We start from the raw sequence: 22,486 nt of genomic DNA on the forward strand, positions 1-22,486 counted from the left end.
TGGACCCGGTTGTCTTCATACTTCCAAATTGCTAAAGCTATATTTAGTGCAAATGCTTTCTATATATATATATTTTAAATAAACAAAACTGTTTTGAAAATTTATAACAATTATACCACCGTCTCACCCAAAATGGGATGGAAGGAGTAGTACTTAACTAATCAGCTGCTAACATTCTACTCCTTCGTCTCATAAAAAAAACTAATCTAATATCAGATGTAACACATCTTAATACCATAAATTTAAACAAAAGATTCGCAGTATTATAATGTGTTATAATATTGGTTACTATGTTGGTTTTTATGTGATGGTAGGAGTAAAGTACTGAACTCAGCCGTACTCACGCCAACTCCTCTCTAAGGCTGTGTTTAGATCTAAAGTTTGGATCCAAATTCAGTCCTTTTCCATCATATCAACCTGTCATACACACACAACTTTTCGATCACATCATCTCCAATTTCAACCAAAATACAAATTTTACGCTGAACTAAACACAGCCTAACTCCACCTCTCCTGCGTCGACCGTACACAGGACTGTCCCCCGTGAACGTACGGTCATCTAGCGGATGGCCACATGACCACCTGGGCAGCTTCGCATTTGCTGCGTAGTAGTGCGTGTACGAGGGCGATAAACAGAACGCGACGCCCAAGTACCAGTACTACCACTGCACGTACTAGTACGCTGTACCACACTGGTCACATGTACTGATCCAACCAGTGCAGTGCAGTGCAGCAGCTGGGCTAGCTGCCCCCAGCTATGGCGATCCACCGACCATGTCTCTCCCTGGCATTCAGCCATGCATGCCAAAACACCATCCAGTCCTTTGCATCCCTTTCCCCAGCGAGAGCGTCTCTGATCTGGCTGCCCTGCCCGCCCCAGTGCGTGCGTGCGTGCAACGACGACCCCGACGCCGACGCGGCAGTGGGCTCGATCGCTTTCAAATCTTTCCATGCCTGCCTAGCGATCGCCTCTCCTTTTGTTCGCCGATGTACATATTTCCGGCGATACATACGTGGTACGAACGTACTACGCAGGCCACGGCCTTATCCTTTGCTGCCGAAAGCTGTGCAAGAATTGAAGGGCGGCAGCTAGCACGCAGCAAACCTAAGTGACAAGGAGTAGTACGTGAAGGTACATATGGTAGTGATAGCTTTGTCAGAGTTTCCTGCTTTGGCCGGCGATGAAACGGCACGCTGCAAAAGCGGCTGATGCTCCGTTGTTTCGCTGGCATGGCACGGCAGTATGTCAACATGTACTGCAGCATAGAGAAACCATAACCCATGCGCGTAAAATCTCCCCCCAGCAATTTTAAGGCAAAGGCTCAAATAGCAATTGAATCTAGCAAAGTGGATATGTAAAGGTCGAGCTGCATTGTGACACCGTGCTACGCGGGTGGCACGACTGGATGAAACAGCGCAAGACATGCATCAAGAGAACAGAGATGAACACAAACGATAGGAGCAGCAATTTACTTTCTAGTTGTGAATAAAAGGTGATAATAAGTTCAGACAAATTGTTGCTACAGCTTAAGCTACTTGCAAACATCTTTTTTCACAGCACGACAGACAGCAAAATTAAATACTAGGACTAACTCTTCCCTCACTTAATACAGATAACAGTGAGACATATAAGCAACAAATGAACTGCTGTTAAGCTTGTCTTTTTATTCCGTCCGTTCATCGACTACCCCTTGGAACCAGCTCTACGGAAGGGAAGCTGTAAGAGTGAAGTGCATCGTCTGCATAATAAAAGAGGGGTCAGGCTGAAAAAGGTGAGGTTTGGATATCAGCTAATGTCAACCAAAATGTGTGCATCCTCAACTAAAGAAAAGGAGAACATATATTATTCTTCATGCGTGCAAAAACACTTCTCAGGAATCCAGTAGATATTTTTGTGGTAAATTAATCAAACTAATCATGGAGTGGTAAATTTATCACACTAATCATTGCAAGTGATGCATTATGATTGTTCTATATATCATGTCTCAACAGAGCAGCGAATATGTGACTTTTGTTGCTTTTGTTAACTTTGTAAGAAGGCCCGGTGAATTAACTTGTAAGAAGGATACCTTGGTTAGTGAATTTGTACCGTGCAAGTACAAAAAATGTAACACTTCAAACTCCTCATCATTATCTTTCTGGTTGATCAGAACTTGATGCTCCATTAGGAGGTGTGGACAAAGCGCTGGTTGATCCATTCTCTGCTGGTGGAGGATTTCCCCATTTTCTCTCAGATTCCAAGGGTTCCAATACATAAACACCACCATCAGTCAGGCCTAGAGCAAACTGATTTGCTTCCGAAGGATGTGCCGCCACAACGACAGGATAAACATTTGAGCTAGGAAACAAGGAACATATAATGGTTAATAACTTGTCTGTTAAAAATAAGTTTGAACAAAAGAAACATTGGCTGAGCAAACAAAGATAATATGCACTTTTCCTCCAAAAACTTCTTTTTCAGTTCAGCAGTCCCATTGGACATGTATTAATGCACTCAATAAATATATTAGCCAATCAAATGTGAAAAATAAGCCAAAAAAATTGAAAGATAATTACGACATCTCTCATCCCCTAGGATTGGTTGACACAACTATTTATTGTAAAGATCTGGTTGCTTAAGGTAAATTTCATCAAAGTCCAATTAGTCTTAGTGATTTATTGCAGCTATTCTGTCTATGTGTGTTCGTAGTTGATACCCCAAGTACTGTTTTCAATTACCTCGACTCTATATTTTCTTAGTTTCTTAGCATAATATGCTAGTGCACTGACTAAACTAATGAGATTGATTGAGAACAGCAAGACAAAATGTTTTCAGAAGCAAGAGTACCAATTTAATCCAGTAAGTTAGAATATATAAAGGATATATTGTGTCCTGTTGAGTTTTTGTAGAATACCTGATATTCTGAGGAAGATAGGATGCTGGAAGAATTCGACATTGGAGTCTCAAACTCGATGCATTAAATATGCAAACAGTGGCATCCAGAAAGCTTGCATAAATCAATTGACTATCGCAGGAGAACATGGCATGCGTTATTGGAGAAGAGTTCTCCCGGACAGGCCACTGAAAGTAAAGTTAAGGTGAGTAATGAAATAGCCTTTGTAGTTAACTTGAACTGCACGTGAAGAGAGAATTTACCTGCTTCACGGGTTCTAATTTTGTAGTTTCATATATGGCAATCTGGGTCTCATGCACAACAAGAAAGTGCAATTGATCCTGATGGAACTGAACACGTGTGTCTAAGATTATAGATGATGGACGACTTGATGGTATCTGTAACATTCTGCTCTTTAATTTATCCCACCCATCTGTGCTCCACACACATATCTACAAGGAGGAAAAGTATAAACAGTAAAGACAAACAGAAGTGGCTTGCTCTATGGTGTGAGTTGATAGTTCAGTAAATAACCTGCGCATCAGCTCCAGAAGAGACTAACACATTTAATACATTTGAAAAAGCAAGTCCAGTAATTTTCTTAGAGTGCCCTCGAAGTTTGCTTTTGACCTGTGCAAAGAATCAAAAAAAAAATTGATTGAATCTTGTTCCATTTTTTATAAGAATAACGCAGAGCAATGCCATTAGATGTGCTAATACCTCATCAATTCGAACATTGTAGATTTGGATGGTTGAGTCATCCATTCCAATTGCTATAATGTTGTTATCTTGAGGATGGAAAGCAAGAAACGTTGCCGCCGGCGGCGGAGGCATAAAAGTTGTCATCGTCTGCAGTCACCATATGATTAAAGTTCAATTTCTACATAAGAGACAAACAATAGAAATAAACTTGTAACTAACCTTAAAAGTCATCATGTTGAACAGAGATATTTTCCCTCCAGATGCAGACATGACATATGAATCATTCTTTGACAAAGCAAAGCAATGGACAGCTTCTTCAGGGTTGTCAGTTATGTCATTAGTCATGAGGATGCCGCTTGGAGGTTGCCATAATTGAGGAGAAACACTTGCAGTAGCCTAGAAGAGTCAATAGCAAACATAAAAAGTTAGTAACAATCATATGCACAAATTGCTTGCCCCTGGACCTGGTATACAGAGCAGGTAGGTAAAACTGAGCATATTTATGTGCGTAAATAATCCAGATTTAACCTTTCCACTTGAGTTTCGGTCATTGCGAGGCCATTTCCAGAGCAGATGAACAGCATTTGAAGCTAAAGCCAAGATAGCGACACCAGAATTTGTGTAAATAAGTCTTGAAATCTGCAGTTCAAAACAAATAAGATCTATGGAAACCCTTACAGATAAAAACCAGCAGTTGGTACTTGGATGTGGATCAGAAGAATCTCAAGAATGCTAGTCAAAATATGAGGTGACAAAACATTTCATTCTATTGGGCAAGCATCATTCACGGAAACAGTCAGTGGCTTTAGTTCAATTAACAATCATACTCTGCAATAGGGGTGGGCACTCGGTTTTTCGGTTTAATAGGGTCGGTCTTTTAGGTTTTTTATATAACTCGGTTTATGTAAAATACTAACCGACGGTAGCTATGGAAAAATAAAAACTGAGCTTTCCAAAACTGATTAATGTCAGTTCGGGTTTATCAGCTTTCGGTTTTTACCGAAGAATGCCGCGCTCAACGAGGACCTACGCACACGCAGCCATGGAGCTCGCTCGATGATGACGACATGCCTCTGATCTTCCACCGTCCAACCACTAATCACCAAAGCTGCTTAATCGTCCAGCACAAGCTCCAGGAGCGCTAGTCGCCAACCCCTGCTGCACTCGGCCGCGACGGCGAGCAGCACGACCACACGAATCCCACACGACCCCACGCACAAATTAGGGATATGGGGAAAAGTTAATGGGCCTTGTGTAGTTGGGCCAGGAGGGAGACACACACAGATCGGTTTTCTCGGTAGTTCGGTTTATGGCAGATGAAGACTGAAGAAAAAACCGCACACCAAATGATGTAAAAAATCAAACCGAGCAAGCAAGCAGCCGAAGACCGAAGAAACCACCAATTCGGCTCGGTTCGGTTCGGTCTACGGTTTTCGGTGTTTTTATGCCCACCCCTACTCTGCAATAAATCAAATAATATTAGCTATGGAAACTTGTCAAAACATATGGTGTTTGTTCTATACACACTAAGGCTGTGTTCGGCAGACACAGTTGGGAACTAATCCTTGGTGCACGCAAAACAAAGCAGCTCATTAGCGTATGATTAATTAAGTATTAGCTTTTTAAAAAAAATGGATTAATATGATTTTTTGAAGCAACTTTCCTATTGAAAACTTTTGTAAAAAAAATGCACCGTTTAATAGTTTGAAAAGCGTGTGCACGGAAAAAGAGGGAGATGAGTTGGGAAAGGAGAGGAAAGAACTCAGCCTAAAAAATTACTTAATAATGTACTACAAAGTATTAATTTTATAGAACCACTGAGACAGTTATACTGCAGATTGCAACAAGAGGGATAAAATATCACCTTGCTTGTCCTCATATTATCTGTTAATTTCAATGATCTGCACTGACTTGACTCGGTTATCTCCATAAGTTTCCAGACTTTTGATTTATCCAATGGCTCATCAGCTATTCTAGGCTTTACATCAACCAAGCTTCGGCTATCCCCATTCTGTAGAATTTTTCCAAGAATGTACAAGTTAGTTGGGTCACTATAGAAGGTTTTCTGATAGAAAGAGAAAGATCAATAGAAAAGGAATTGTGAATATGGTCAAACCAGTGCAGTTATTGCCGGTGGAGCAGCATTTCCTGAACTAGTCCCGGCAGCAGCAGCTGACGCCGCCGCAGCAGCAGCAGCAGTCAATGGATTCATTAGGGGCTGCACCAAGATGGATCTATTGGGTCAAGCTTGCAAAAATATTTAGTTGTAATTTTAAATGGTCACAAGAACTTACCTTTGTTACAGTCTCAGACGCACTCCGAGAAGCATCAAATGAACGATTTTCCAATGTGCGCAGCAACCGTACTCCATCAGCATTTGCTAAGATCTTGATACCATTTTCATGGGTAGAAACAGCCAGCAGAGTACCTTCCTTGTTGAATCGGACCCGTGGACTTGCCTAATAATTGCATGCTAGGTTAGATTAAGATGGAAATTTCCTTACTCATTTCATTTGAACCAATCACCATTTACCAAAGTATCTACAGATAAAGGAAAACACTCACAGGAAGACCACCATCGGCATCAATGGTAGTCAGAAGACTTGTGTTGTCCATGTCCCATATCTTAATCAAGAATTCATCTCCAGCAGCCAAAAACCTGTTCCGTGTGGTATCAAATTGGACAACACCCATCGATCGCTTGCGAAATCCCTGGTAAGTTCTCTTGACAGCTCCTTCACTTTCATTCCATTCCACTAGATGTGATTCGCCATCCTTGCTAGTCCCACAAGAAAATAACCTACTCACAAGGGCAAAAAGAATCAGTGAAAACAAAGACAAAAACCCAGTTACCCACATGAATCATGCTAACAAAGAAATAATTATGAACCTTGAACCATCTGCACTATATGCCATTGTTGTGCACCAATGTCCTGGCGCATCATAGTCAACTCTGGATCCCAAATTATCATATAGCCAAGCCTTTATCTTTCCATCCAAAGCAGTTGAGAAGATGAACTGCACGAAGAAAAATAACAACAGGTAAGGAAAAGTAGCCTCCAATAGTTAATATTGATCGTTATAGCATAAAAACTGCAGGTGCACCTGAATATTTTCCTTATAATGTGGACAAACAGAGTAAACAGGAGCTTCATGACCTTCAAATGTAAATTGCTTTGCTCCACTAGTGGCCTCCCAGACCTAGAATATGGTGCCCATAAAACTTAGCACTTCTGGGTTAAACAAAGAGACTTTCAGTCCCAGAACTCATGCAATCACAGAAACTCACCTTAATTGTCTTGTCATCTCCGCAGGTTATTATACATAGCTGCTTATTTGGATGGGCAAATGCAATGTCATTTACACCACCGACATGCGCATCAATCTAGTTAAGAAAGGAGGGATTAATCAAATTCAGGAATCAGATTAGACGATTATACAATAAGAAACTAATACCAATTAGGAAGGAAGAACTTCCTGTCAAAACAAAAAAGGAAAGAAGAACAACGAATATGCATTCATACCTCCAAGTGCTGCCTGATATCATCACCGCCATGGTATGAATAGATCTGTACAATATGCCTTGAATAAGCAACACCTGTTAAAAAGAGACATTAGAAACTGTGGGTAGAGGATAGAAAAGGCACAAGTCCACATCATCTTACCAAACAAGGTTCCATCAGGACTCCATATTATGCGGTTAACTGAGACAGTAGGGTCTTTGACAAGTGATGCCTATTGAAGAATTTACAATTTTACATGGTCATAGTTAGATTGAGGCTAATAAAGAGCAACAAAAACTCAAATAACATAGTATAACGGACAAACCTGGAGGGCCATTGAGCATTTTGTAAGATCCCAAACCTTGAAGTTTCTTAAAACAAGTCGTTCCTTGGTACCGACATCCCATAATCCAATGTCACCAACATTGGTACCAACTAAAATATAAGCAGTGTATATGAGAAGCTATGGAAGGGGCAAAATTTGATTTATCATGAGAAAGCAACAAGAATTTAAGAACTGACCAAGAAGGAGAGTTTGCTGAACTGGATGGAAGTCCATGCTCATTGGAGTTGATCCTTGGCTCAATGTCCGTGCAACATTTTTATGAAAATCATCTTGCGGGTAACTATGACTCTGTGGATATGTCACAGGTAACATATTCACTGGAAGATTCACCTGCAAAATTAGATCATTATAGTTACAATCAAGTATATATGTCAATAATGATTAGGCAAAATGCAATGGTATTATAAAGTGTCAGCGTACACTAGAAATAGCAAAATGTATTTCAAAGAGATGTGACAAATACCTCCTCAGACATCCCAACTGGTCTCGTTCTCTTGGAGACGTGATCAGAATCTCCTGATGGATAATCCATAGAAGGATTGGCAGTTGTTGGTGTTCTAGGATGTTTTAATATAGCAGCTACAAGATTTAAAAGAAGAATGCCATGAATCAACAGACTATGTGTGCTGTTTCCAATTTAGACCACTTAATAATAGTTTGTAACAGTAATTAGAACAGGTACCAGGATTTGTAGGAGTACCAAATCCAATAGCTCCACCAGACACAGCAGGATGTGTTACTGCTGGAGGGTTTGACATCCAGCCAGCCAGAGGTGGGACAGGTGTAGGTGCAGGTTGAAATGGCTGAAAAAGGGAATGGAACCGATTTCAAAACAACCGTGTCCTTCACATAAACATGAAGCATCCAAATATGCTAAAAGGACTTACCGCGTGAGCACCCAATGGGGGGAAACCTCCAGGTTTTGGTATAGATCCAAGTAATGGATTGTTTGCTGGCGATGGAGCACGAGCACCATTTGGTTGTCCACAAGAATGATCAACAAACAGAGTCTTGATATCAGGGTTAGGTCTAGGATTTTTGCAAAGCTGGTGCTGCCAGTTTAAGCTGCAACATATTATAAAAAAGTCAAAGGTCCATGCATTATCCCTCCTCCACATTAAAAATTTTAAACATATGATAAATCAAAAGTATACAGCATGGTGCTGTGAAGTTATCCCTAGAACTTAGAATCAGCAAGCACTAATTCTGAGTTCTGACAACCTACCAAGTAGACAGCCAAATCTTACAGATAATAAATAGTGATAAGTAATTCGCAACATATAAAGAAAACAGTACAGATAAACCACACAATGGTGTGTGACGTGAGTAAATCATTAGATAATTTTCCGTTTTCAACTTCAAGCTCTATATGTCTATCCAATATCCCAGAAAATGAATAATGCAACAGAAGATTTAAAACTTGGTATTTATACCACATATGTCATAAAAAGAAATCTTCATTAGGATGAGTGTCATAAATGAGCCGTATTGCTCATTTAGTTCAAGCTAAATATAGCAGGTTATCTTTGCTAAACAAGAAGCAGTGATTTAAATAAACTTGAGAAAAAAATTGTGGGTCCTGTGGAACAAAGTAGTTGGCTTATAAACTATAACATTATCACTGGAACTGTCAGGAGCTGACATGAGTTAAAGTCCTCTCATGAGATGTACTTATGTAACCAGCTGTATTGCAAGAAACAAAATTCCAGATGATTGAATGTAAGGGGAAGCCGTGTTTCTCCATCATGTGCTACCTCTGGTTTATAAGTGTCCGCAATCTGGAGCTCTTCAGATTTGGAAACTGAAGCTTGTCACGGAACAAGGGATTAGCTTCAATCAGCTTCTTTAGTTCAACAAGCATTATTGCTCTGGCAGATTTTGTATCACCGTATTTGGAGAGTTGCTCATTTTCCCTATCAAGACAAAATAAAAAACCATAGACTGAGCAACCAAGTAATAGTTACAGCCACAAAATTAATGGCCATGCTCTAATGTACATAAATAAAGTGTCAGACCACCATTTTGGTACATTACATTCATACCTAAAGTTTTCCAACGTCAAAAGCTGTGTGATCTCCTTAAACAACTCCTCGTTAAAGGACGCGAAGACCTTCAGGTCCTTGACCAAGATTTCAACCGCCTTCGAACGATCATGCCTGCAGAGCAGCAAACAAACCCAGTTAGCAACGCTTTCCACTCCAGCACCTAAAATTCCTGTAGGGACATGTTCCCTCCCATACTTACTTATCAAGGGCCTCAAGATACTTCTGTTTGCGGATCTCAAAGAATATCTTCATCGAGTAGCGGTTGTCATCAACCTTGGTAAAGCCACCGAGGTAGCGCTCAACCTCATCCCAATTCCCATTGATCACCTCGTCTTCGAAGTACTTCATGTTGAAGTAGAACCCAGACTCCTGCTCAAGCCTGAACAACAGCGCCGGAACCCCAACTGAGTTAAACAAACGCTAGACAGACATGTGATAATTTCACCCTTTTTTTCAGCCTAGATTGAAACACTCACTTGTGAACAGTCTCCTTGAACTTCTCCTCATCGAGGAACTGCAGGATGAGGAATACCAGCTCCCGGCTCAGCGACGACATCCTCCCCTCCACCGCCGCACCCACCCACCCACGCGGCGGATGCGCCTCTGCTCAAAAGCCTCAAACCCTACCCTATTCTACAGGTCACAGAAAACGACCCGACCCCGTCCCGCACGGCGCACACTGCGGAAGAAGGAGAACAAGAAGGCCGGTTAGGGCTTCAGCGACACGAATCAGCGCGAAATGGATCCGAGCGAGTTAGGGCTTTACCACCACGGAAGAGATCAGCTCGCGTGGATCTCCCCTCACCCCCCTCCCCACCCCCCCCCCCCCTCCCCGCCGCTCCGCTCAGCTCCACGTCGGCCCGGTAGAAGGGAGAGGCGGCGCCGCTTCGCTCGTCGACGGAGGTGGGGGCGGCCGCCGGCGAAGATCGAGGGCCCGGCGGCGGCTCCGGATTTGCCTCGATCGCTTTGCGAGGAGAGAGAGAGAGGAACGAGGGCGAGCCTGGAGGAGGATGAGACTGAGCGAGGGGTAGTATGGTAAGTCAACAATTTAGAAATGGGGGAGCCCTGAATTTTCCTATTTATAATAGGCGGGGGAAAATTTTCTTATCGGGAAAGGAAACAGTAATACACGCCCAGATAGAGAACGGACAAATCGCAGGCGCAGCGAAGAATGAACGGATCACTTGAAAACCTTAATAAATGTGGTGGATGGCTATTGTACATGTGCCTTTTTAAAACAAGTGGTACAATGATGCGAAATTAAACGTTTCCAAAAATTGAAAGCGGACGAAGCGATCCGACACTCTGGTAGTATTAATGCGTTACACGTGACGTTGTACTCGTTATTATACTTATACCCTACGTGTGTCCGAAAACCTTATTTGTCTCGAACACGAAATTTATTATAGCGCCTAGAAAGAAGAGAAATCACAAGATCTATAAAACGTAGTAGTATCACCTTGTAAACGTGAAGAGTATGTCAGGAATGATTATAGATCTTAAAGTACGATGATGAGAAATAACATAATTGATATAAAGTATAAGATAAAAAAGTAAACGATTGAAGATACCATGAACCCTGAGATAACCACATATCTTTAGAGAAGAAACCAATAAATCTGTAAGTTAATATTTTTGAAATAAACATGACAAAAATCTAAATCTTTTAGTCCATCTTAATATACTTGCAAGGCTAGAGATTTTTTTGTCTGATAAAAAATCACATATGCTTTCCCCTCTAAATCAAATCTTCAACCATCTTCATGGATACAAAACCAAATGGAATAAAAAAAACATTTGCAAACCCTTACATGTAAATCAAAGCGGCTGACGGCGCAGATCCGCGTATGCGAGCTAGCATATGGAGACCAAGGGGATGAGAAAATTATTCAGGGATGCTCTTATTTATAGATGGAACACCTTACCCTAGGAGTGATAAGTACGTGTACTTATCATCTGCTTATCAACATATCAATCAGCTCATGCACTTATTGACTGTGATAAGCCACTGGATGTGATAGGTGATAAATCCGCTGGAGAGAAGGTGGTGGGGGTCCGCTGGAGCCATTAACGCAAAGGAATCCGGTGTGGCTGGGTGGAGTGGATTTGCTTTTTGATGACCTTTCAACAACCCAAAAAAATGCCTTTTGTTTAATGACCTGATGGTTAAGAAACAAAACTGACCATTATTAGCAAGATTTCTTAACAAAATGTGATGCCTAATGTAGCACTTAATGTCTCAAAACATATCAACATTTATACATGGAACCTATAAATAACCTGTCTCAAAATAGACCAACATTTATACATGGAATCTAGACATAACCTATGTCTATATTTATGGATAGGTATTACTGCCTCTGTCTCAAAATAAATTAATTTTTCACCCATCCCACACGTACCAATATAAAATTGAAAAAAACTAAAATATTCCTACGTTATCAAATCTCAATGCAACTATTTCTCAATTTATCTACTCACAGTACAATTATTTTGTACTTTCACAAACTTTGATGCAACAATTATTCTAAAAATGAACTTATATTAATGGAAGATGCTAATAATGAACTTATTATGGTACGAAAGAACTACAAAATTTGCTTTATTTTAGGATGGAAGGAAGTAGTTTGGAAAGATAATTATGCCGTGAGAAAATTTATTTTTGGTATCAACGAAGTTGAATTGTACAAAAATACCATTATAGGTGGTTGATGCTTTCAAGAATGAAATTCTTCTGCATGCTTGCAAAATGAAGGATACTCTTAGCTCTCCCATTCTTAGCTAGTTACAAAGTTTGTAATTTCTAGGGATTTTGTTTTTGTTTTTCTGTTCTTTCTTTGTACATATATTTCTGCTCTTAATAAATAACTGCTAGGCAAAGCCCTGATAGAACTTAAAAAAATCATCGTACAAGCCTTTTCTTTCACGTTTCTATTGTCATTTGATATTTGCTAGCCCCTCTAAAAAGATCATTTTGTCCTTAAAATAATAACATATTTGGCCATAGCCTCATAAATTATATTTCTACCAAATTTGCACGTGCAAAATTATCTTCAGAATGGCATATCAAAATATGCAAAACTTTTTACCATTCAATTATTTGCAAAATTCCATTGTATGGACAAAATGGTCTTTTGGCGGGGTTATCGGATGTCAAGTGACATAGTAATTCTAACGGGAGTGAAAAAAAAAGGGGACTATAAATACGCTTGTAAGGTGGCATTTGTAGACCGTAACTTTGTCCAGTTTGTAGAACCAAACTCTTTGGTAGCGACAACATGTAGAATTTATCTTTTTCTCTAAAGGACCATGTATCCAAATTGCATGGGCTTTTGGAAAAGAAAACTAACTCCTAATTAATTTTTAAATTTAAATTTTGGGCAGTGACGGATTCTTTATAGGGTATTACCTCCGTCTCAAAATAAGTGCAGCCATAGATATCCGAATTTATCGTTTTGACCATCCGTCTTATTTGAAAATTTTAAGAAAAATATTTAAAAAATTAGTCACACGTTAAGTACTATTCATATTTTATCATCTAGTAACAATAAAATTACTAATTATAATATTTTTTCAAATAAGACGAACAGTCAAACGTTGGACATGAACAGTGATAAAACTGCATTTATTTTGGAACTGAGGGAGTACGTAAACTACCTTGCTACTTATGCGATACTCTTGAAAACGTAAAAATTACATCTCTCAGTAGGAAGGGCCTAATTGCCGTATTTTTTATGCCAACGCTTGAGGTTTTCTCCATAATCTTTCTTGACTCTCTGATCAACCTGGGATAGATAGGCTTGACATGTAAAACCTCCATCTCATGATTGATGGATGCTCTCCACTTGGCTTTTGTAATGAAGTTTCATGAATACGTCTTCAGTGATACAGGAGGCAGTCTCTTTCATAAATGGAGATTTTTATTGCTCAAAATAACCTGATGTAAGCACAGATTGTCCATATCACAAAACACGCATGAACGCATTTCTATCTTCATGCTCACTGTATAACGGATTCCTTGGGTACAATAACTCGAGATATAAACTAGGATACAGGCTTTGTGGCAAAACTGCGAACCCCTTAGAAAACCCAGAAATATGATAGATGATAAACAAGCTGGGGGGGGGGGAGGGGGCATTATGATAGATCTGGTGCAAATGCAGGTACGCTGCTGGCAGAGCCAACTGGTTCTTGTAGAGCAAGGTTCAGTGGAAACATCTCACATTGAGCAATGTGCGCCATCAGCTGGTCCATGAGGACTAATGCGGCCATGGACTCCACCATCGGCACAGCTACAAGAGTTAATTGATTGAGAAAATGTCAGATTATACTATCATGAGTGAGTGGTTAAGGGAAGGAAAATTTAGGTACTCCCTCCGTTCCAGAATAAGTTAATCTAGTACGGGATGTAACATATCCTACTACGAATCTGGATAGGTGTTTGACCAAATTCGTTATACTGGATATATCACATCCCGTACTATATTAACTTATTCTAGGACGGAGGTAGTAGAGCCGTAGATCCATTACCGCGAGGGACAACACATGGGTCGTGGCGGCCCCTTGCTAAAAGTTCAACATCCTCATGCTCCCTTGAAACAGTATGTTGTTTCTTCTGGAAAAGCGAAATCCAATATCTCAAATAAGTAGCAATATAGCCTTTTAAGAAATAGAAATCCTCAAATGTTACATATGAATATATGATACACCGTAAAAGACACAAAATGTACTATGAGAAAACACTGGTTTTAGCTGCATCCACAAGACTACAACACCATAGTGCTTGCCATTTAAAAAACATGACATAGCACTATTTCTAAGGATAGATTTTTTTTTAATATACTGATGAAAAAATGAGTTACTTGAACCGGAATATCTCACCCCAATAGTCGCGGTTGGCTTGAAAGCTACTTTGAAGTATATAATTTCACCATTTGATATCCCTCCCTGCATGGACATACACATTATAAATACTAAGACAACGGTGTTATACTATTTACTAGTATTTTTTTAATCTAGAATGCAGCTAGATGTAGCGAAAACAATAAATAATATAACTGTAAAACAACAGGGGACTAGGATAAAACCTGCACACCGCCTGAACGATTAGTTCTTGTTCTCACATTTCCAGCCTCATCCATATAGAACTCATCATTATGCTCACTTCCAGTGTAGTCAGTACCTGGGCACAAGTTATTAGTTAGTATTGAGGCCAGTAGCAAAGTAGTTGGCATGCACAGCTATTTGCAAAAAATAAATCAACTAATTATGTGCAGATTAATTCAATTACCTGCAAATCCACTGCCGATCTCAAACCCCTTGCTTGCAGGAAGAGAAAGCATAGCTTTCGCCAATTCAGCCTCAAGTTTGTCAAATACAGGAGAGCCAATCCCCTACAAATTGTCGTTGCTCTATCATATCAGTAGCTCAACAGAGAAAAAATATTTTTCTAATGAATGATCAAGCTTCAATGTTCAAACAGATTTTGTGCAAATTCCAAAGCAGGGCGGTCATAAGCAGAGAGTGCAAACGATGAGCTTATTTAGTTTATTTTAGCTGGAGGACATATATCAAAATAAACATAACTGCAGGGTTTAAATACTTACACGAGGAACATTTCTTGCAATGCATGTGACCACACCACCAATCGAATCACCTCTAACTCGTACTTTATCGATTGCATCAATCATCTTCTGTGCATATTCTGGATCAGGACATCTAACAATGTTGCTTTCTATCTGGAAAATAAAATAAATATAATATTCAGCAAATGCCTTCAGAGACTGTCCAGAAGTGTTAAACTTGAAAATGGTGGGAACCACAGACCTGTTCCATTGTTACAGTGTCATAATCAACGGCATCTTCTGGTAGTACAACTTGATGCACCTTGGACACAAACGCCAAGATCTGCAATTGAAAATATTTTGCTGCTATGAGACATTGGACAGAATTTGTTGCATGGCTTCAGCATATTTAGGATGTATATTCGAATGCTGATTCATTTTTCTTCAGCGTCCAATTGTTCATGGATAAGTAAACATGTCAATTGCGATGCTTGATACAAATCTTGATCAGTTAAGAGTAAAAGGTTGCCAAGTAGGATCACACCTCTACTCCAGATTTGAGCTTAAGAATTTTCTTTGCAAGAGCTCCTGCAGCCACCCTTCCAATGGTCTCTCTTGCTGATGATCTTCCACCTCCCTATCATTCGGTTGATAGAAGATGTTGGTTAGGCATTCAAGTAAGAGAAGTTTAGGTACCACAGTTTTAGACATTCAAATAAGAGAAGTTTAGGTACTACAGTTGATGGTTCAATGAATGGCTATATTACACATTATAAAACATGAAAAAAAGTACCTGCACTGCTCTAACACCGTATTTGAAGTCATAAGTTGCATCTGCATGTGAAGGTCTGTAGGCCTTAGCCATTTCACTGTAATCCTGTGGGAATGAATATGGTTATTTCCAGCTTTAATATGTTACTCCCTCTGTCCCAAAATATAAGCATTTTTAGCTATGAATCTGGGCAATTGTGTGTCCAGATTCGTAGCCAAAAGTTGTTATATTTTGGGACGGAGGTAGTATTTCAATACATTAATGCGAAAAAACTTAGGTACTTACACCCCCTCTCTGATCTGTGTTCGGGACAAAAACATGAATTGGTGTCCCAGTGGTCATTCCTGCAGAAAACCCATCAATGCTATCGTGAATATGAGACAAGCTAATACTCTAAATTCAAAAATATTTTTTCCAAGTTTATCCCATGTCCTGAAAGACACCATACCTTCATGTGTCCCTGAAAGAATTTTGCAAGTGTCAGTCTCCTTTCTTGGGGTGGTTATTCTGCTCTGGCCTGGCCGTCTGTGATAATCAAAATTTTATGTCAGTTAACATTATGGTGTAATGTAACATAACAATCATATTCTGCAAGAGGTTAGCAGGATTGCATTTGCATAATCCTGTTTTTGACAGAAGCCAGCTGTCAGCACAGAAATAATGGATTTTTCAAGAGACAAACCTCCGGTCGAGTTCTACTTGCATATCTGCTTCAGTAAGTGGGATTCTGGGTGGGCATCCACTGATTACGCAACCAACACCGCCTCCATGAGACTCTCCATAAGTTGCAACCTGGAAGTAGTTCCCAAATACATTTGCAGACGCCTTCACCTCTGTTTTCAAATTTCAGGAGCAACGGATTTAATTAAGTCCTTTCGCCATCCTTCTAATAGAACAAAAGTAATGCAAAGTAGCAGATTTAAATACTCTATTTCTAACTAAGATACGTGATCAGTATCCACGATGACACTCAAAATCCAAACACGGCAACATTAAAGCTAGTTGTCATCCTAATCCCCAAGATCTAAATTCTCAATGATACTAAACAAACTCTTGATGCTAGGATAGAACGAAGCAGCCGTTTTTCTCTCCTTTCAAATTACCCTATACAATAGACACAATCATGGCATAAAAAAATGCTAAAAAATGGTAAGATTCTTTCTTAGCCAGACAACGAGTGGCAACCCTCTTCACCCACGAGTAGATGACCAGACAAAACTCAAAGCCGAGAGAGGCCAGCCAAGCAATTCCCAGCTGCCCCGTAGCCGCGCAGGAAGCAAACTCTACCCGAATTCCACCGAACGGACCCAGACAAGGGGGGGCGAAACGATTCCAATAGGCGGACCTAGGCGAGCGGCGCGGCGGCGGCCGACGGAGAAGCGGAGGGAAGCCGGGGCGGACTCCGGGAAGGCGCGGAACCCGCCGCCGCCGCCGCGGGGGAGGACGCGCGCCACCGGCTGCGACGACGTTGGCGCGGCCATCGGAGCGAGGTTGTTGGTTTGGTTGGTGAGAGCCGAAGCGAGGCGAGGACGCGAGGTGGGGAGGGGAGGAGGAAGGAAGCCGCCGGTTTAATACGCGACGGGGGTGTCGCCTCGCCACCTACCCCTCTCCCCACTCCGGCCGCCCGGCTCTTCACCTACGACCACCGGTCCGGTCAGTCCGACCGGAATGGGATTCTTTTTCAATAAAAAAACCGCCCGGTTCACCAGCCGAACTAGCTTGAACCGCCCGGCCGATTCACTGATCCGGTGTTTGAACCGGACAGACGTTGTCAGATTTTGACTTGTAATCTGACCTCGCCATTCTGATGGAGTGATCGAATCTGGTAACACCTACCAACCGAGGACGCCATCGGCCATTCTAAAGTGGTCGCCTATTCCAACTCCCAGCAGCAGCCAGGTAACCAAAGGTTTGGGATCACACGTTTACTTTGATTTTACCACTAGCAAAAAAGAACAAAGTTTGAAGCGTGATCCCAACGGCAACGGCAGCTTGACCATTGCAATTAGCTATCTGGCCATGTTGCAAGTTTATTTCCATGCAAAAGGTAAGAGCAATCAGAGCAGAACATATATGGTGTCATCTCATCTCATCAAGGCAAAAATATAATGAGAATCATGAGGAAATTTTGTACAAATCTGGAGTCCATCTGCTGTAACTCTTTTTACTCCTGATGGAGGGAAATCCCATTAAGTATGAGATGTTCTCCACTTCTTCAGGTTAGGGCAATAGTACACGCATGAATCCATGTGATGTGTATATGGTACACCCACTCCACTCCTCTTGGCATCTAAGACCTTCACCCACACAGGTCAGGTCAGGAAGCCACATTATGCCAGAAGCTTACATGCTAACATACACTGGAAGGTACACATCTGTTACATCTCCTCCCCATGCTCAAGGCGAGAGCGCAGAGCGCGATACGGGGAAGGTCGGAAGGCCACAATCTAGGATCATATATCATGATCATATGCGCCCGACATTGTCGCAGCTACACCTCTTCCCTGTGTGGGATTGGCAGCGATTGGGATGGCTGCTGCTGATGCTCTTCGGCTTTGCTGTTGACTTTGATCGGTGAATCGGGTGACGGCTGCTGCTGCTCTTCAGCTTTGTTGTTGACTTTGATCTCAAGTAGCCGCTCAACGGGCTGTCGGCAGATCGGGCACCGGGTCGTCTGGTACCTCAGGACCTTGGCACACTCGCTGCACATACACTGTACCAGAGTATACAAATGTCAGGGTTTACTGGAGATGCTAAAAATGCATGGAAATGGCTGACAGTCAGCAAAACAGCACCGATTTGTTTGAAATAGTTTTCAGAATACGAAATGTGAACCAGGTAAGCCATAAGCATAAAAAGTATGGTTTTAGAAACAGAATAACTTTGTAGCTTTATTTAACTTGATCATGGACCCCTAATGCTGCACATGAACTAGTCAATACACAAATCGGATACTTACCATATGCCTACATGGGAGAACGGTAGTATCCCTTGGCTCCGAGAGGCAAATAACACATTCTTTCCCAGGATCATTGGCATCAGCATCGCCTTCCACCGAGTTTCCTATTCCATATATTTCCTGCAACTCATACCTAGTTCCATTGACCCAAAGGATCTGGCTAGCAACTCGAACTTGATAATCACCGCTTTCTTTCTTTTCAAACAGAGCCTGTGTGATCTGTGAGTTTGGAGTTTTCATCTTTTGATCTTCTCCTTCCAACTTTTGATCAACAGGCATGGTTGTTTCAGCTTTAACTGCAAGTGGATATACATCCATGTCCCCCTGCTTCAATAACTCGGAATCCTCAAACACGGAGAAGTTGATTCCAGTGCCAGAAGGCTGTCTGAACTTCTGACCAAGACCCTCTTTGAAGCTTACAGTAACAGGCTTAATCAGGTCTTCTTTCACCGCCGTTAGATTGCAGTTGAGCTCTTCTTTTGCAAAGAAGTAAACAGTCATGCTGTCCAAAGAAGTAGAACAACAAGAATTGTTTAAACACTTTGTTTGTTCGTATTAAAAATAAAGATTTACTTTGTTTGTAGTAAGATATTCACAATGCTTGACACATACAACATGAATAGTAATGATGACACAAGCCATAAGAGCAGGTACAATAGCATACTATTAGCCAGCTATAAACATATTTTAATGAGATAAAAGATGAGAGAGAAGAGCAACGGGCTACAGATCTGTAGCCAGCTGCAGCACGGACTCCAAGACGTAATGTGTGTATGACAGGTGGGACCATATATTAATAGTATATTAAGTAACTATTGTATGAATTGGCTATTAGATTGGCTATAGATGAAGTGGAGCTAGTAGTAGGCTATACTATTAAACTTGCTCTAATTAACAATAACACGGCTTTAGTACAAAACAGTAGGAATTCTCTATAAGAATATCAGTACCACATTCCGAGGAAGGATGAGCCAAATTGTGCTGGGTAATGTGATTCCCACTACCACGGACAATTCAATGGAGAAAAATTCTAACACATTCAAATATTTAACACCCTATCGCATTTCAAACTATTTGTGAGAAAACTGTAGCAAGAAGCAGGATATAACAGAACGTTATTACAGCTTCTGGAACATAAATGCTTGATAAGGGAAAAAAGGTATTTGTACTCATCATTTCCAACTACTCATACACTACAACTCAGAAAGAATGTTTGGTTGCAAACTGCAACTTGCCAAAGTAGTTATGCTTCTCTCTGATATAAGAGAGATTCTGTTGCTAAAAGATTGTTTGCCATAAATCACACAAAAGTTGCAAACAGAAGTTTGAAATGTGATAAGTGGACTGCTAGACTAAAGTCTTGTGGTGCACAAAAAGTTGAAAGCAAGCCTGCCAGAGTTGGACAAACATACTTATCAAAGCCTCAAAGGTCGTTCAAAGTGTGGGCTCAAACCACACACACTAACTTAATTTGCCGTAATCAACGTCTTGTGATAACATATAGACTTCTAACCTAGAATTGTAAGAGTTGTAAAGATGGTGATGAAATAGTCAACAAGGTTAAATGAAGAGTGATTATAAACTAAAATATAGACTTCCAAGAACAACATGTTGATATAAGGTATAAAATAAACTATCGATCGTACAGTAACAAATATTATACGAATTAACACTAGAGATCAAGTATATTGTAGTGAAGTATATAACTGATGCGAACAATATGGTAATAGGAATAGCAATAAAAAAAATGGTTCAAATGGGTGTTGTGGATGCGCCACATTAATGAGGGACTTTCCAATCAATCAAGTTACTAAGGCAATGATGTGGCCACGAAGGAGAAGAATGAGGTTTGGACAATAGAGAAAATATATATCTATCACCTACAATGTACAAAGAGCCTCTAGTAAAGCCCTTGCAATTTTCATGAACATTGTACTTTCATCAGGTCCAGTGTTCACTGTTCTGCCTCCGGACAGGCAGCTGTTTAGGTTAAACCACTACCAAGGGGAGACCATTGGAATTCATCAAGAAGGTTCTCAATGAACCATTGGCTCATTGCAGTGTCATCAGTCATAGTTAATTTGCAAAGGGCCCAAGAACAATGAGTACACAAGAACAAAACAATAGCTGGCTTTCAACTAAATTTGGCAACCAATAAATTAAAGCTACTAAAGAAGCATAAATTGCAAGGAGCCAAGGATGACAGAAAGGTAGCAACTAGCAAGGATACTGCAAAAGACTATCGAAATACAAGGTCAAACCAGGTCCTATTAGTAGCTTCAATGTTCACAAAACAAATTAGCTTGTAGGAGGAGTGCCTCTACATTCCTTTTCTTTATATTCTTCTACTATATACAATCTAGAGAGGAAATTATCAGCTGATAAACAAACATAAATCAAAGATCATTGAAATGAAAATTGCCACTTAAAGCACACGAAGGCGTCAGTCACAAGATGCCAATTCCATATTAGCATCAAACTTCAGTGAATCAAGCCACTCGATACAAACCAAACCAATTCTCAGTGAAATCTTAAGTATGCAACTAAACAGCAAAATTCTTTCGGCACATAAATGAAATATAGCACATAAGTTTGATTGTACAAAAGAACAAAAGATTCACCTTCCAGCAAGGGTGGCGTCAAAGGTGAAGGCGACGAGGAAGCGGCCCGGGCACTCCTCATCAGGCTCAATCCGAAGAGTCTCCTTCTTGAGGTTGACGTCGTTGCGGATTGTGATAGCCTTCTGGTGCTCGACGTACGGCGTCGGCATGGCCGGCTGCAATCCGCAGGGGTGCGGCCGCCCAGAGACCCCAGGCCACCCCGGGTAGTGTTGCGGGTGCGCCGACGGCGGGAACTCCCCTCCGGCGGGCACCCCCGCGCCGCCGCCCCTGTGGTGGTGGTCGTACGGCGCCGGGAGGGGCACCTGCAGGGACGGCGGCGGCGGGTAGTAGTTCCCGTACTGAGGGTAGTACCGCGGCAGGTTGGGGTTGGTGTACTGCGGCGGAGGGTACGGCGTGGCGGCGGCGAACACGTAGTGGCTCGGGGACGACTCCGGCGGCGGAGGCGGGGGAGGCGAGGACGGCTGGTGGTGGTGGCCGTGGACCTGATGGTGGCCGTGGCCCTGGGCGGCGGAGCCTCGTCGGCGGTGACCAGGGGAACCCCCTCCGCCGTTGCTACCGGCGTTGCCCATCTCCCTTCGCGGCGCAGAGATCAACACGGAGAGCTCAAGAACGGCGTCGAGACTGGATCTTGAGGCCCCGGAGCATCGAACTCGGACTCAACCACCTCCCCCGTCGGGATTCGAGATTTAACGATACAAAAAAATATCGCAAAAAAAAGAAAATCGAGCTTGCGAAGAACACTTCCGACTTCCGAGAATCACAAACCAAGAGTGATAATGATCTACAACACCGCAACAGAGCTCGATCCCCTCCCTCACGAATCGAATATGGTTGAGGAGACCCACAAGCTCAAATGATTCGATCGGCGAAGGATAGGAGACACAAGGGGGGAGGCGATAAGGGGATGCTTGCACACAAATTCTCTGCTTTTTTTTTTGTGTGTGTCTGTATTTTTGGGGCTATAATGGAAGGTTGCGCGTAAAGCACCACTACTGTCCTGTGCTTTTTCGGTGGGTTAAGCGTTGGCGCTCGCAAATACGCATATTTATCACCAGGTCCTCATGTTCTTGGTTTTTGCCGCATGTGATTCTCGTTTTTTTT

The 22,486-nt window shown here is 41.5% G+C and overlaps 3 protein-coding genes across 4 annotated transcripts; all 3 read right to left on the reverse strand.

Moving 5' to 3' along the window:
• Nucleotides 1–1,458: 1,458 nt before the first annotated feature.
• Nucleotides 1,459–10,524, reverse strand: TPR3 (protein TPR3-like). 2 transcript variants are annotated; one of them, NM_001402124.1, is given in 27 exon segments: nucleotides 1,459–1,739; nucleotides 2,070–2,338; nucleotides 2,895–3,061; nucleotides 3,137–3,325; nucleotides 3,408–3,503; nucleotides 3,594–3,722; nucleotides 3,795–3,971; nucleotides 4,104–4,214; nucleotides 5,440–5,586; nucleotides 5,692–5,793; nucleotides 5,870–6,034; nucleotides 6,141–6,375; nucleotides 6,466–6,593; nucleotides 6,681–6,776; nucleotides 6,865–6,960; nucleotides 7,100–7,173; nucleotides 7,241–7,310; nucleotides 7,404–7,513; nucleotides 7,601–7,754; nucleotides 7,888–8,003; nucleotides 8,107–8,227; nucleotides 8,312–8,489; nucleotides 9,179–9,337; nucleotides 9,467–9,580; nucleotides 9,669–9,848; nucleotides 9,946–10,148; nucleotides 10,236–10,524. In NM_001402124.1, coding segments are annotated over 25 exon segments (3,402 nt in total). In that variant the 5' UTR covers nucleotides 10,026–10,148; nucleotides 10,236–10,524; the 3' UTR covers nucleotides 1,459–1,739; nucleotides 2,070–2,130.
• Nucleotides 10,525–13,371: 2,847 nt separating this feature from the next.
• LOC4332286 (chorismate synthase 2, chloroplastic) lies at nucleotides 13,372–17,343 on the reverse strand. Its single transcript, XM_015777592.3, has 13 exons — nucleotides 17,151–17,343; nucleotides 16,488–16,638; nucleotides 16,254–16,330; nucleotides 16,091–16,149; nucleotides 15,827–15,910; nucleotides 15,578–15,670; nucleotides 15,296–15,376; nucleotides 15,076–15,207; nucleotides 14,760–14,862; nucleotides 14,557–14,651; nucleotides 14,351–14,416; nucleotides 14,000–14,084; nucleotides 13,372–13,761 (listed from the first exon to the last, which is right to left on the reverse strand). The coding sequence occupies exons 1-13, from the start codon at nucleotides 17,284–17,286 to the stop codon at nucleotides 13,607–13,609; spliced, it is 1,317 nt and encodes a 438-aa protein (XP_015633078.1). The 5' UTR covers nucleotides 17,287–17,343; the 3' UTR covers nucleotides 13,372–13,606.
• A 588-nt stretch (nucleotides 17,344–17,931) lies between these two features.
• LOC4332287 (probable E3 ubiquitin-protein ligase LOG2) lies at nucleotides 17,932–22,310 on the reverse strand. Its single transcript, XM_015776899.3, has 3 exons — nucleotides 21,386–22,310; nucleotides 18,765–19,266; nucleotides 17,932–18,518 (listed from the first exon to the last, which is right to left on the reverse strand). The coding sequence occupies exons 1-3, from the start codon at nucleotides 21,952–21,954 to the stop codon at nucleotides 18,297–18,299; spliced, it is 1,293 nt and encodes a 430-aa protein (XP_015632385.1). The 5' UTR covers nucleotides 21,955–22,310; the 3' UTR covers nucleotides 17,932–18,296.
• Nucleotides 22,311–22,486: the final 176 nt, after the last annotated feature.

Source organism: Oryza sativa, chromosome 3 (assembly GCF_034140825.1).
Source record: "Oryza sativa Japonica Group chromosome 3, ASM3414082v1".
In the NCBI taxonomy this organism is placed as follows: domain Eukaryota; kingdom Viridiplantae; phylum Streptophyta; class Magnoliopsida; order Poales; family Poaceae; genus Oryza; species Oryza sativa.

Bases quoted from the DNA above. Each gene is read 5' to 3' on its own strand.
- LOC4332287 (XM_015776899.3), bottom strand. From the start codon at position 21,954: ATGGGCAACGCCGGTAGCAACGGCGGAGGGGGTTCCCCTGGTCACCGC. The intron at 19,267-21,385 runs GTGAATCTTTTG...TTCTTTGGACAG, and splicing joins GACGCCACCCTTGCTGGAAG to CATGACTGTTTACTTCTTTG. The intron at 18,519-18,764 runs GTAAGTATCCGA...ACTCTGGTACAG, and splicing joins TTCTCCCATGTAGGCATATG to TGTATGTGCAGCGAGTGTGC.
- LOC4332286 (XM_015777592.3), bottom strand. From the start codon at position 17,286: ATGGCCGCGCCAACGTCGTCGCAGCCGGTGGCGCGCGTCCTCCCCCGC. The intron at 14,417-14,556 runs GTTTTATCCTAG...ATGTCCATGCAG, and splicing joins ATCGTTCAGGCGGTGTGCAG to GGAGGGATATCAAATGGTGA. The intron at 14,085-14,350 runs GTGAGATATTCC...TCGCTTTTCCAG, and splicing joins AGCCAACCGCGACTATTGGG to AAGAAACAACATACTGTTTC.
- TPR3 (XM_015775635.3), bottom strand. From the start codon at position 10,025: ATGTCGTCGCTGAGCCGGGAGCTGGTATTCCTCATCCTGCAGTTCCTC. The intron at 6,961-7,099 runs GTATGAATGCAT...TTTCTTAACTAG, and splicing joins ATATCAGGCAGCACTTGGAG to ATTGATGCGCATGTCGGTGG. The intron at 3,062-3,136 runs GTAAATTCTCTC...CTTTACTTTCAG, and splicing joins AATTAGAACCCGTGAAGCAG to TGGCCTGTCCGGGAGAACTC.